Source organism: Ictalurus furcatus, chromosome 4 (assembly GCF_023375685.1).
Source record: "Ictalurus furcatus strain D&B chromosome 4, Billie_1.0, whole genome shotgun sequence".
NCBI classification, from domain to species: domain Eukaryota; kingdom Metazoa; phylum Chordata; class Actinopteri; order Siluriformes; family Ictaluridae; genus Ictalurus; species Ictalurus furcatus.
Window position 1 is genome coordinate 29411203 of NC_071258.1, and position 12500 is coordinate 29423702.

The window sequence follows — 12500 nt, forward strand, 5'->3', positions numbered from 1 at the left end:
ACGGACTTACAGTAAAACTGAAGGGGTTTGGGGTTCCTGGGTGGAGGGTGTGGGTGGAGGATCTGATGGGGTTCTTTTTTTAATGTAAATATACCAAAACTGATGCATTAAAGACATCTTAAAAAGTCAAAGTCTCTCTCTCTCTCTCTCTCTCTCTCTCTCTTTCTCACACACACACACACACACACACACACACAGTGTGCTCACTAGCCAGGTGTGTGTGTGTGTGAGTTCTCCTGCCTGTAGAGCTGCATTAAAAAGGCAGTAGGAGGTAAAGACCTGTAGTAATACTCTGCTGTTTGCGCTATTAATAGTACTGAAGTTTATTCCTGTCCCACTGTCCTCTATAAAAATAGCAAACCATGCAAAACTGTCTCCCTCTCTGTGCTTGCCTCCCCCTCCCTTCCACCTTCCCTTAGTCATGCTCCCATAAACACACCTCCTCTGTATCTGAAAAAGAAAATGCCCTCACTGACCGATGAGGTAAGCAGGAAAGAGAAAACTGACTGCATATAAGAAGTTTAAAACGCATCTAGGGTTTATACTTTTCAGATCAGTCGTGTACTCTACGTTCTACTCAGTATAATCAGTATACTCGAATACTCAGAAGAACAGATACTAAACTGGGTTTAAGCGTATAATCACCGGATTGGCAGTCTCAAGTCTCCATCTTCTGAACCTTTAATTAGAGGAACATCATTGTAGAGAAACATTATTAAGGTGCATAATTGAACTAGAACAGAGAACGAAGCTTTGTTGAACACCAGTCTTTACATTTGTATGCATTGAGAAGTCACCATTAACATTAAGGCACTGCTAATGATCAGTCAGGCAAGAGCTACAGCAGAAAAGAGCTGTTCCCTTAACACTAATACAATTTAATTCTAGTCTGTCTTAAAGAATATAATGATCTACAGTATCACATGATGCGCTGAGATCGAGCAACACAAGCAAGAGTAAGACACAACCCTGATCAGAAACCAGTACTGGGTCATTTTCTACTTTAACCAGCGCTGTTTCAGTACTGTGATGAGGCCTATTTCATGATTGAAAGATTTCATGTGCGTGGTTTCTATGCAAGTATGACCTTAGTTGCTGACTTACTTTTTAAATGATACTGGCCTATAGTTAGATAGCTGGCAAGGGTCAAAGTCAGTAAATCTTTATACAGCAGCCGACGTGACTGCATGTGTGACGCAGTAGCTAGGCAAACCGTTTGTCATGACTAAGTCACATTTAAAATGAAATGAGGTAGTGATCAGGTCGTTTCTTTACGCGGATCACGGTACATCACTGAACGTGGGGCGCGATAATTTAAAGTGTGTTATGTTTGTATGTTTGACACGAGCAGATATTTAAGTTGAAATCATGAACAGCCACAGCATAAGCATGATGCCATCTGGAACTAACTGCCCATGTAATAAAGATTAAAAGGTGTATAGCGAGGGTGTTTGGGCGTTTGTCACTTTTTTTTTTGTCTTTACCACTGTGTCCCACATCCTCAAGGCTTTATTGATGAATTGCTCATCTACACACATGGTTATGAAGGCAAGGAAAAGATTTCCTGAAGCTATCGGCTCCAGGACACACGGTGTACTGGCATTTAACCATGGTAGAGTGGTATTCTGTGAGCGATTGCAAAGTTCGCACTGCATTTCAGCTGCCAAGTACACTGCTGGGGCTTTGGGAAAGATCCTAAACTACTAAGCTATATGCTTAAATTGAACTTTGCCTTACTATTAGATAAGAATGTCTGGCAAATAGATACATGAAGAAAAAAAAAGAAAAAGAAATATGCTGGAACAATCAGGAATGTCTAAGTGCAGAGTGCATGTTTGAGTGCATGTATATGCTGAGCGAGTCTAAAGTATAGTAATTATGATTAGTAATAATGTATACGTTTGGCTTATACATTAACACTGGCCTACCATGACTGCAAAACTGTTAAGTAATAACTATATGATCCTGTAGAATAAATATCACCTGGTCTTTTGCCAGCGAAACAGCGTCCCGTTTCTGTGATCCATTGCCCACTGTAGCCTCAAATTCCTTTGCTTGGCTGACAGGAGTGGAATACGGTCTTCTGCTGTACTCCATTTGCCTCGAGATGTGTTGTGTTGTGAATTTAGAGATGCTTTTCTGCTCACCATGGTTGTAAAGAGTGGTTATTTCAATTACTGTGGCCTCCCTGTCAGCTCGAATCAGACTGGAAATTCTCCTCTGACGGCTCTCGTTTCAAAAACGCGTTTCCAACCACAGAACTGCCACTCCCACACTTTGTTTTGTTTTCTCACACCATTCTGTGTACACTCTAGAGACTAGTGTGAAAATCTAAGCAGAGATAAGGAGATAAGCAGTTTGTAAACACAGTTTGCAAACCAGCCGTTCTGGCACCAACAACAGAGAGCAAAGTCACTGAGATCACATTTTTCCCTGCATGATGTATCTGCATGATTTTGTGCAGCTGGGTGATTGGATAACTGGATAAATGTGTGTGTGTGTGTGTGTGTGTGTGTGTGTGTGTGTTTCTTGTTCAAATGTTTCAAATGTTCAAATGTGTACAATATGTGTAAATATGTAGAATGTGTAATTAGGTATATTTATGGTGTGTGTTTATTGTCCCATTCCTTTGTGACGGTAGTGCCCAAAGTCCTCCTTTGTGGATCGATAAAGTATATCTTTCTATCTATGTATCTGTTTGTCTGTCTATCCGACTGTCTGTCTCTATCTGTCTAGAATCCATAAACCGGTCTGATTGTAACATTGATTTTTCAAAAACATGTTCGACTGTAGCTGGTAGGTTTGTTCCGAAAAGGCAGAGATATTTCTGGAAGCATGGCGGACGAGAACGTGTGCAGTCACTGTTCAGATCTATAGGTCGAGTTTTGTCTGACTCTGTCTGCTGGGTCATAACTCAGTGTCACACCCTGCAGCTTCAATGCTGTGGACTGATTGTGTTTTATCATGTCGTTGTACCTCCAGCACAACCATGATGTTATGTTTGATGGTATAACAACCTGGCCTATGGCTCTACTGGACACACACACTCACTAACGCACTAACCATAATGTCATGCGGCACAAAAAAACACTTTACCACAGAGTGCCATGTAGATTTCATTATGATCAATATTCTGAGCTGGATAAGACACCTAGCTTCATGTCTAGGCAAAATCCTGACGGAAAGAATCATGACCAATCATGTAGAAGTGTATAAATTGTTGTTTATTATTATTTTTTTTTGTGGATAAAAGTGTTTTGTAGATAGTATTTGGATCGCCTCTTTAGGGCCTTTTTCAGAAAACGTTAAGTCAATATTTCTCTGTATTCAGAGGTGCTTAACTTGAATTTCTAAGCAGCCCTTTTAGTGTAATAAAAGTACCTACATGCAGTTCAAGCTTGTGAGGTTGCCTTTTTTTCTTGTTTAGAGCTTTACTGACAGGAGTTTTTAAGGCGTGCCAAGACCATTACCTTTAAGTGCAATTTTCCAGGCAGATAAGAAGAAGGCAAAGATTCTAGTAATCTAGTATTCCAGTAGTCTAATACTGTATATTAGGACTGATTGTTACAATCAGGACATGGAAAGGCTCCTAGGCTTTAATCATGCAAGCTAATTTCTCATTTGGTCGCAAGCCTGTGAAATAGCACTTGATACAGCGCATCGTATCTGTTGTACAATTAACTTAAAGCCTATGCTCTGAATACTGATGTGTGTCATTTCGATATGAACTCCTGATTATTGGCAAATAACTCCACTGTTATTCCACACTTCATTCCCAACTTGTGTCTAGGAAAGAAAGACATATTTCCCTCATGTCTTCACTATCACCTCTCCAAGGTCTCTCCGTTTAAAATTCCCTTTTTTTTTTTTTTTTTTTTTTACTACCGCTAACAACAAGCGAAACGGTCAAATGCACGGTTCAGATCTGACCGGTTAATCCGTCCTCAAATCTCACCACAGAACTGGGTTGACTCGGCACAGGGCATGCAGAGGCCACAGAGATATGCACGCTGGCTGGTGTGAAAAAATGGTGAGATTAAGTAAAAGCATGAAGGATGGGATGAGAGATAGAGGAGAGAGACGGTGACAGGAAAGAGGTGATACAGAAATCACATCAGTATCAGCTCTGAGCCTGAACATCATTATCAACCATGGAGAGAAAGCAGACATCATACTGCAGCACTGACCCATTTACTGCACCCTGTCTTCTGTGTGTGTGTGTGTGTGTGTGTGTGTGTGTGTGTGTGTGTGTGTGCCTCTACTCTTGGGGACATGACCACATGATGACAACCCTTGAGCTGTATTATTGGACAAAATGAGATTTTTTTCATATGAACAGCTTCGAGAGCCAGACAAGTTTGTTTTAGTTAATGAGGTTAATCTGAGGGTTTGGGTGTAGCCAATGCATTAATTGCCACAACACGCGAATACGTATACGCACAACTGTTTAGTAATGGAGAAGGACCTTCCAGTGAGATGTTGGCGAGCTCATCGGATCTGTCAGTATTTAGCATTCTCCTTCAGCGTATAGGAGCTTTGTCCTTTAGTCACAGGCTTGCAGGACGAGCACTGCTTATAGAGTGCATTCTCAGGAACAGGTTTATACAGAGAGAAGAACATCGTGAACAGGACACGTGGCTTTTAGAGCAACTTTACCTACCTACTTCAGATCATTTAATAGGAGTTTGCTTTGTCTTTACTTGCGCTATAGAATCTACAAACGTGTCAAATCTTGTCCGCAAAGGGACACTGTGGCTGCAGGTTTGCAGATAAGATTGGACACCACTGATCTACATAGACCAACTTTAATATTCGTTGTTTAAAGAGAGGTGTATGAGACATCATGGTTAACTTATCCGAAGCACTTGTTTTAAATGGTCATGGAAAACTGTGAATTTAAGTGCGGTTTGTTGTCTGGTGAGGCAGTTTGTTCAACAATTTGGGGTCAGTTTTAATTAAAAAAAAAATCTGAAAGCCTTCTGCAGTTCTTCATCCTTTAATATGCCTGTTAGCTGATTCGATTTATATATCAGCTCAAGCTGGAGCCTGAGAGAGATCCATCTGCACTTTGCTGGCTATTCCAGTATTTTCACACTGGCACAGATGCTCGCAGGGTTCAGAGATGCATTTGCTTAAATGATGATGATGATTTAGGATCTGTGTCCTATATGCTTCAGGGAAAAACTGGCCAATATCAGGCCATAAATAAGGAATATGCAGGGTGAGATGTCTTGGGAGTGACACCAAAAAAAGATGGAAATGTCATTATTTCATGAAGTTTCAGAAATCTCCACACTCTGCTTAAAAGCAGTGGAAGAATAGAGGACATTCTGTGCCCAGCTAACACTCTTAGAACGCTTAAGGGTTCTTCGGTTGTCGTTCTGTCGGAACCCATAATGGTTTTATGTAGATTCCTGAAACAGAATGTTTCCTTATTAGAAAAACATTCTATGGGTGCTAAGAACCATTAATTATTCAATGGACCCTTGAAGAACCGTATTTTCTTTTTTTTATTTTCTTCTGTTACTGTTTGGACACACATTGGAGTGCACTCACATTTGTAGATCTTTACCTCTAGGATCTTGTAGTTACTGGTTCCTTTGCCGATTTATTTGTTTTTAGATTATAGTGGTGTTCTTTTATTTTAATTCATAAAACATTCCCATTAAAATACTTCATATGGGATTACATGGTGTGTAGTGGCTGGATTGTAATTTCCCATTAGGGAACTGTTTCTCCTGATCACCTAGATCAGGGGTTCTCAAACCTGTCCTGGAGGACCCCCAGAACTGCACATTTTGTATGTCTCCCTTATCTGACACACCCGATTCAGGTCTTGCAGTCTGTACTAATGAGCTGATGAGTTGAATCAGGTGTGTTAGATGAGGGAGACGTACAAAATGTGCAGTGCTGGGGGTCCTCCAGAACACCTTTGAGAAGCAGTGGTCTAGATGAAGCGTTTCCCATTATTGTAATTAATACAGCTGTTTTTTTCCTAGGTGGTGGCATTATGTTTTGGGGTTGTCGTCTGGCCATCTAAGATTTACGTCAGTGTGATATCGCAAGAACAAGTGTTTGAATGTTCGTAGGATTTATTTTCACGCATGAATGTAACCAGCAGATGAACTGATATGACTTTGGAATTGATCCAAACAGAGTCAAGGTCACAGCAAGGTTAAATGTCTGAAATAGTTGTTCTTTAATCGCTTCCTTCCTGATTGAAATATATTTTAAGGGTATTTGAGGCATACAGATTAGTAAGAAAAAGGACTAGACTTGCTGGCAGCGGACATTGGCTCCCCGTCGATGCCGTTCCTTGTTGTTAAGTCCTAATTATATTCTGAATTACCATCTATATATGTAGATACACTAGCGTTTTACACAATATTAAATGTAACCAATTACAATGCACCATTACACCTTAAAGCATGTTTTATGGATATAAAATTATAGCTTTTCTGTAATCTGTACTCTAAAAGAACAAGATGTTAAAAATGATTCAGATACAGACACAGATCCAGTATATACTCTGTGTATGATTAATTGTTGCATCCTAATGGAATATTTTTCAGTACTATAGAGAACATTTAATGCTATATATAAGTGTTTTATAAGTCAAGGTTATTATACATGCAAATAGCACAGGAGTCTGTTAGGTCCACCATTAAACCACCATTAAACCACAAACTGTTGTTTCAAGGTCATCATTAGAGACCATTAGCTTACTGTAGAATCAGGTCACAAGTCACCAGGTTAACCCATTAGACCCGTGACAGAAAAAAAAACCCCCACAAAATAGCATTATTAACCATTACCAAAGCACCAAGTACTGGTTTTTCCTATTATTTTCCAGTAGGATTATATGTTTACTGGTCGTCTAAAGGGAATATGGGTTTGACAGAAGCCCACTGTACCCACTGTAGGGTAAAGATAGGTGTGGATAAGTGATTAGCCATAATTTGAATGAGTAGGTTTGCGGCCATGTCTGTCTGTGTTTTGTTTCTGAACACTGGCTGCTATTGGGTCGCTTTGGCGAGTGACAGATAAGATTCTTGTGGCACTCTGAAATGCCTCTTTCTGCTCGCTTTTGTGATTTTCTTTCTGTTATTTGTTCAGACGTAGACATGTGTGTGTATTTGATTTTGCCCTCAGTCCTGATTGTTCTGCGGCCATCTGGAGCGAATGAGTCTCAGCTGTGCTGCAGGAACTCTTAATCTCAGTCCTTAATCCTGATACAGTATGACAGGAGTTGCCAAAAAGCTACAGGCGATCAGAAAACGCAGTATGATTCAGGAATATACTTTAACCCTAAATGACCTTAACCATGTTTTCCTGGGCTGCTTGTGTTATAAAGGTCTTTGTTAGCACTCTTAGGTTAATGCTTCTTCATTTCAGGTAATGCCTGGTACTTACATGACCTGCAAGATGGATATTCATGTCAATATTAACTTATGTGGAGACTAGGCATTTTATGTCTATAATCGGTGGTATAGTGCAATCATTTCTCCGAATTGAATAAGTAATCATGTAGAACTTAAATGTAATTCTGAGTAAATATTGTGGTATCAAGTACTGCGTTAAAAAAAAAAAAAAAAAAAAATGGTATTCACACTACTTTCTATGTACTTCAGAAAACAATATGCAAAGTATGCTCAGGTCATGAAATCACAACGCGTGCATTCATAAGGCTATTTTATTGATTTGTTAAATAAATAAGGAATGTTTTTATTCAATCATCAAAAAAAAAGTACCAGAGGTTTAATGTGGAAGCTGAACAAGCAACACATCTGCTTACAGCTTACTTTAAGTCAGTGTAGAAATCACTTCTCAAAACAGACAGCTTCCGATTAATGTCCCCTGTGCAAGAAAAATTTATTTAAAAAAAAAAAACTTTTTTTGTGAACTTTAAAGGAGCATCACAGTCAATTAATGAATGAAATTACATTTTTAACAGTCTACAGCTGTGTAGTTGAGGGTTAAAGCCTTTACCCCTGAACTACCACTGCCCTCGACGCAACTGCGTTAAACAGTGAAACTTTGTCTGTTATTTTGGATTTATTAATTTTTTTATTATTGACTGACTGTACTGGCAATGTCCTGCTATGATGTCTTTTCACAGGAATAACAAGCGCACAACAATTAGCACTAGTCCACTAAACACTCACTAATTTCAGAATATCAGTGCATACTGTATATACTGTATATTAATGCATTTCAGGCTGGACTTTACCTTCAAATACTAGGTACGCACAGTGCTGTGAAATAAAGTGCTTCTGTAATCTTTAATGCTAACTCATAAAGCAACAATGCTTGCACTTCAGCAGTGTCTTGTCTATTACAATATGCCTTTAAAAATAAATCCCTCTGTTTTCGTTCCTGTTGCTATCTGGTGCTGTCTTCGTCCAGAAAATGATGAATGACTGCATTACTCTTGCTCAGTGTACAGATGGGGAAAAGTATGCATATGTACACCTGTGAATTACTTTCTTTAAATGCTTATCTATGAATTTCCTCATGCAGCGCTCACCTGTCTGTCTGTTTATCTCCCTGCCTGTCTTGCCATTACCTTCGCACCTCTGCAATGACAGAGATCACACCACAGTCTGTGCTTGCCTGAGGTGACATTATTGCTGATTCTCTATCTGATTTATCCTGAGAAACACAACATCGTTTTTGTTCATTCTGATACACGGGAAAATGGCATCTCTTTTGAAGACACCACTGGAATTTGCAATATCGTACACTGACGTATAACGTATAACTCACACACAAACCTCACAATCACCTAAAAATATTAAATAAATGCTCGGCACTAGTGTAGATCTTTACGTGTTACGCTCTCACAGGTAAAGATTAAACCCTAAGCCACCAAATGAGGCTGGGTATGCTTGCTTTGGTGGGTTGTGTGTGTGTGTGTGTGTGTGTGTGTGTGTGTGGCTCTGCAAGTGTACATACCAGATTGTCCTTCTGCAGGGGAGCAGAGCATTGATTTCTAGCCCAAAGTCTAATCTCATAAATCTAGCAAGACTTAAGATGCCAGGCTTATTAACCAAACGCTCTGCTTCAGGATTAATGAGCCACTTCTTTCACTTGTGCACATGCTAGCAAACACACACACACACACACGCACACACACACGCAATCTTAAAAACCTGCCAATCAGGCAGACAAGGTCACATACATACACAGATTTAGTATTTGACAGTTACTATGTTTGAGCTGGATTTGAAAATGTTTTGTCTTCCAGAAACAAGAGAGGATCGTACGAAGAGGCTGTTCAGACACTACACTGTGGGCTCCTATGACAACTTTACCTCCTACAGGTAGGGTGATAGCGATGTGTGTGTGTGTGTGTGTGTGTGTGTGTGTGTGTGTGTGTGTGTGTGTGTGTGCGTGTGCATACACAGTACAGTGTGTATAATGCATCTGAGCATGATAACAGATAGCAGTAATATCTGATCTAGAAGTTTATGCAGTCTGTGTCCAAGCCTCTTCTGCCATCTAGAGGTTGAAGAAGGGTTTTACAAAAAGGGATTCTGCTCCTTAGAACCATCGTTTGTCATTTATAGTATCGTTATTATTACATACATTATCTCCATCTGCTAAATTCAATTTATTATACTAATGACACTTTTCTTGTGTTAATGATGGCTACTACTCTGAGAACTACTTTACTTAATTTGCAGTGTTAGCGCAAAGAAGCAATATGAAATCCATCAAAGGGAATTCCTGCACACAAAATGTCTTAAGGCTTGCCATAAGAGAGAGACCCTTCTGTAACACTTGGACGAGATAGGGAAGAAGTGGTTTTGACTGGGATGAGGAGATGAGACAGGGATGGAGTGATTTAAGCAGCAATGTGGAGAGAGAGAACGAGAGAGAGAGGATTAATGACTGGAGTCTCTCTGTCAAACTGCACATATCCACTCCATCTATCTTCCCTCATTCAGTCAGCATGACAACAGCAAACAACAAACAGCAAACAAGCTTGCCTGTGGGCTGAGCTTTAAGAGTGCAGCGCGCTCCTCAGTGCCACTCACATGCTTTGAGCACTCAATCGCAGTGACAGGGCTTTTTATTGATTAGTTTAGTACATCACAGGGGCTCCAACTGTGTTTAGCCATCTCTTAATTGACCGAAGCTAGGCTGCAAATTTAACTAGCATGCAGAACGATTCTCCAGGATCCTAAACCCCGGGGTGGAGGCTGGTCTGGATGGCTGGTAGAGTTGTGTAATACACTGATAAAATGATAAATACAGAGCACGAGTGATGGTTATACAGTAATACTCTTCCATTTTTCAAAATAATCGATATCTTTGATGTCATGACCAATCATTTATTTCTGTGTACTGAGAGAAAATAAAACAAAAAACAGATTACTTAAAACACACTTACAGAATAATGAAAGTCTAAGGTCAGTTGTTGGGTCAATATAAGATTATATGCTAATATTTTTTTTTTTGTAATTTTCATTTGTATGACTGACTTCAGTCAAAGATATTCATGATTCAAATACACTGCAAAAATTATATAAGTGAAGATATCTTGTATAAAGATATAACGTTATAAAGACATCTTGGATAAAGATATAAAGTTATAAAGGCATCATGTATAAAGATATAAAGTTATAAAGGCATCATGTATAAAGATATAAAGTTATAAAGATATCTTGTCTAAAGATATAAAGTTATAAAGATATCTTGGATAAAGATATAAAGTTATAAAGATATCTTGTATAAAGATATAAAGTTATAAAGATATCTTGGATAAAGATATAAAGTTATAAAGATATCTTGTATAAAGATATAAAGTTATAAAGATATCTTGGATAAAGATATAAAGTTATAAAGATATCTTGTATAAAGATATAAAGTTATAAAGATATCTTGTATAAAGACATAAAGCTATAAGGATATCTTGTATAAAGATATAAAGTTATAAAGATATCTTGTATAAAAGTAAAAATGATCTAATGTTTCTCACACTGAGATTATTATATAACAAACAGAAGACCACTAAGCCTATTTCCAGATGTATTTAAAATACTCATTTCAAGCAGGAATTGTCTTATACTATTGGCATAATTCTGCTTCTTTCTACAAATAAATTCTTGAAATAAGCTAAACCACTGTTTCCCAACTGGGGTGCCGTCTGATGCATTACATGGTGTCTGAGCATTCGTGTTTGTGTAGGGTGGCACAATTTTTTTTTTTTTTTACATTTTTCAAAGGGTGCCGTGACTGAAAAAAGGTCGGGAAACGCTGAACTAAACTATCTAAGACCAACATGTAATGATAAAAATATCATAAAAATATCTACAACTAGGCTTATTAATTGTATATTTGTTTAAAAAACAGTCTAATAAAGAGCAACATTAGAAGAATTCGCCTATATTACAGTCGTTTTACTTGCTAAGATATCATTTTTGCAGTGTAATTTATTGTTTGAGCTACCAACACGGTCCACTTGTTCATGATTATACATGACTGCAACAAAACCTATATAACATGTGATGACCTTTTTCTGTATTGCTCTAGTGCCCTAGGTAAAACTTCAAAATAACAGCTTTTATAAGACGTTCTGTCATGTCTTTCTCAGATTAGCGGTGGCATGTCAAGCCGCGCAAGCGGGCATTTTTTACCCGCATGCAGACAGAAACATGCTGTCAGATATGAAGCTTAAAGGACAAAGAAAGGCCATGTTCATTAATATGGGAGCAGACCGTGTACTCACTCAGCATGATGCATAAATTTACCATCTTCATTCGTTCATTCTTTCATTCATACACCTTCCTGTGTCATTCCACTTTATTCCACATAACTTTATTTATGGACTTTAATCTTGTGAATTCTTTATATTTGTGGATTTCTTGAGTTAATACTGATCTCTGGTGAAAATTTCATGTGAATAGCCTCATTGGAAATATATTTACTGAAAAAAAAAATGTTGACGCGTCTGATACTTATTTCCCTCACTGTATATAGTCACGATTTTAAGTGTTTATTATACCACAGTGCTGTTGAATTCTTGAATCTGATTGGTCAGAAGGTGTTCATTCATTTTCTGTGGCAGCAGCTTTGAAAGTAGTGCTGACTTCAAGGCAAAGTACAAGTTTATATTAATGCGCTTGTTCCCTAATACAGCTAACAGTAACACTTTCATATGGACTTACATGGTGAACGCTGTAAAAATCCAAGGCGAGTAATAAATGGATTAAAAATGTACCGTTATTGAGGAAAAAAAAAAAGTATACACATTGATATGGTAAAGATTTCTGCATTGAGATGTGTATTTATCATTTATGGAAGTCTCGAGTGTGAGAGCTTTGTAACAGTTAATACGTTTGCTACCATGGGAAAGTCTTCAGGACACAGGAGTTTACATTTTCTTTGGTTTCTCTGGTAAAATGACAAGTTGTATTTGTAATCTTATGCAAATTGCTGTGGTACAAGAAGCATAAAGCACTAAGGATGTGCTGTTATTGGAAAATAATGCGCTC

The 12500-nt window shown here is 38.3% G+C and overlaps 1 protein-coding gene across 1 annotated transcript in view; it reads left to right on the plus strand.

Annotated features, from left to right (window-relative positions):
* LOC128606250 (SH3 and multiple ankyrin repeat domains protein 3-like) overlaps window positions 1–12500 on the plus strand; it is an 89558-nt gene that overhangs the window by 50764 nt on the left and 26294 nt on the right. The window contains exon 3 of the mRNA XM_053622290.1: window positions 9248–9323. Coding sequence (XP_053478265.1) covers window positions 9248–9323 — 76 coding nt within the window. The remainder of the gene's footprint in view (window positions 1–9247; window positions 9324–12500) is intronic.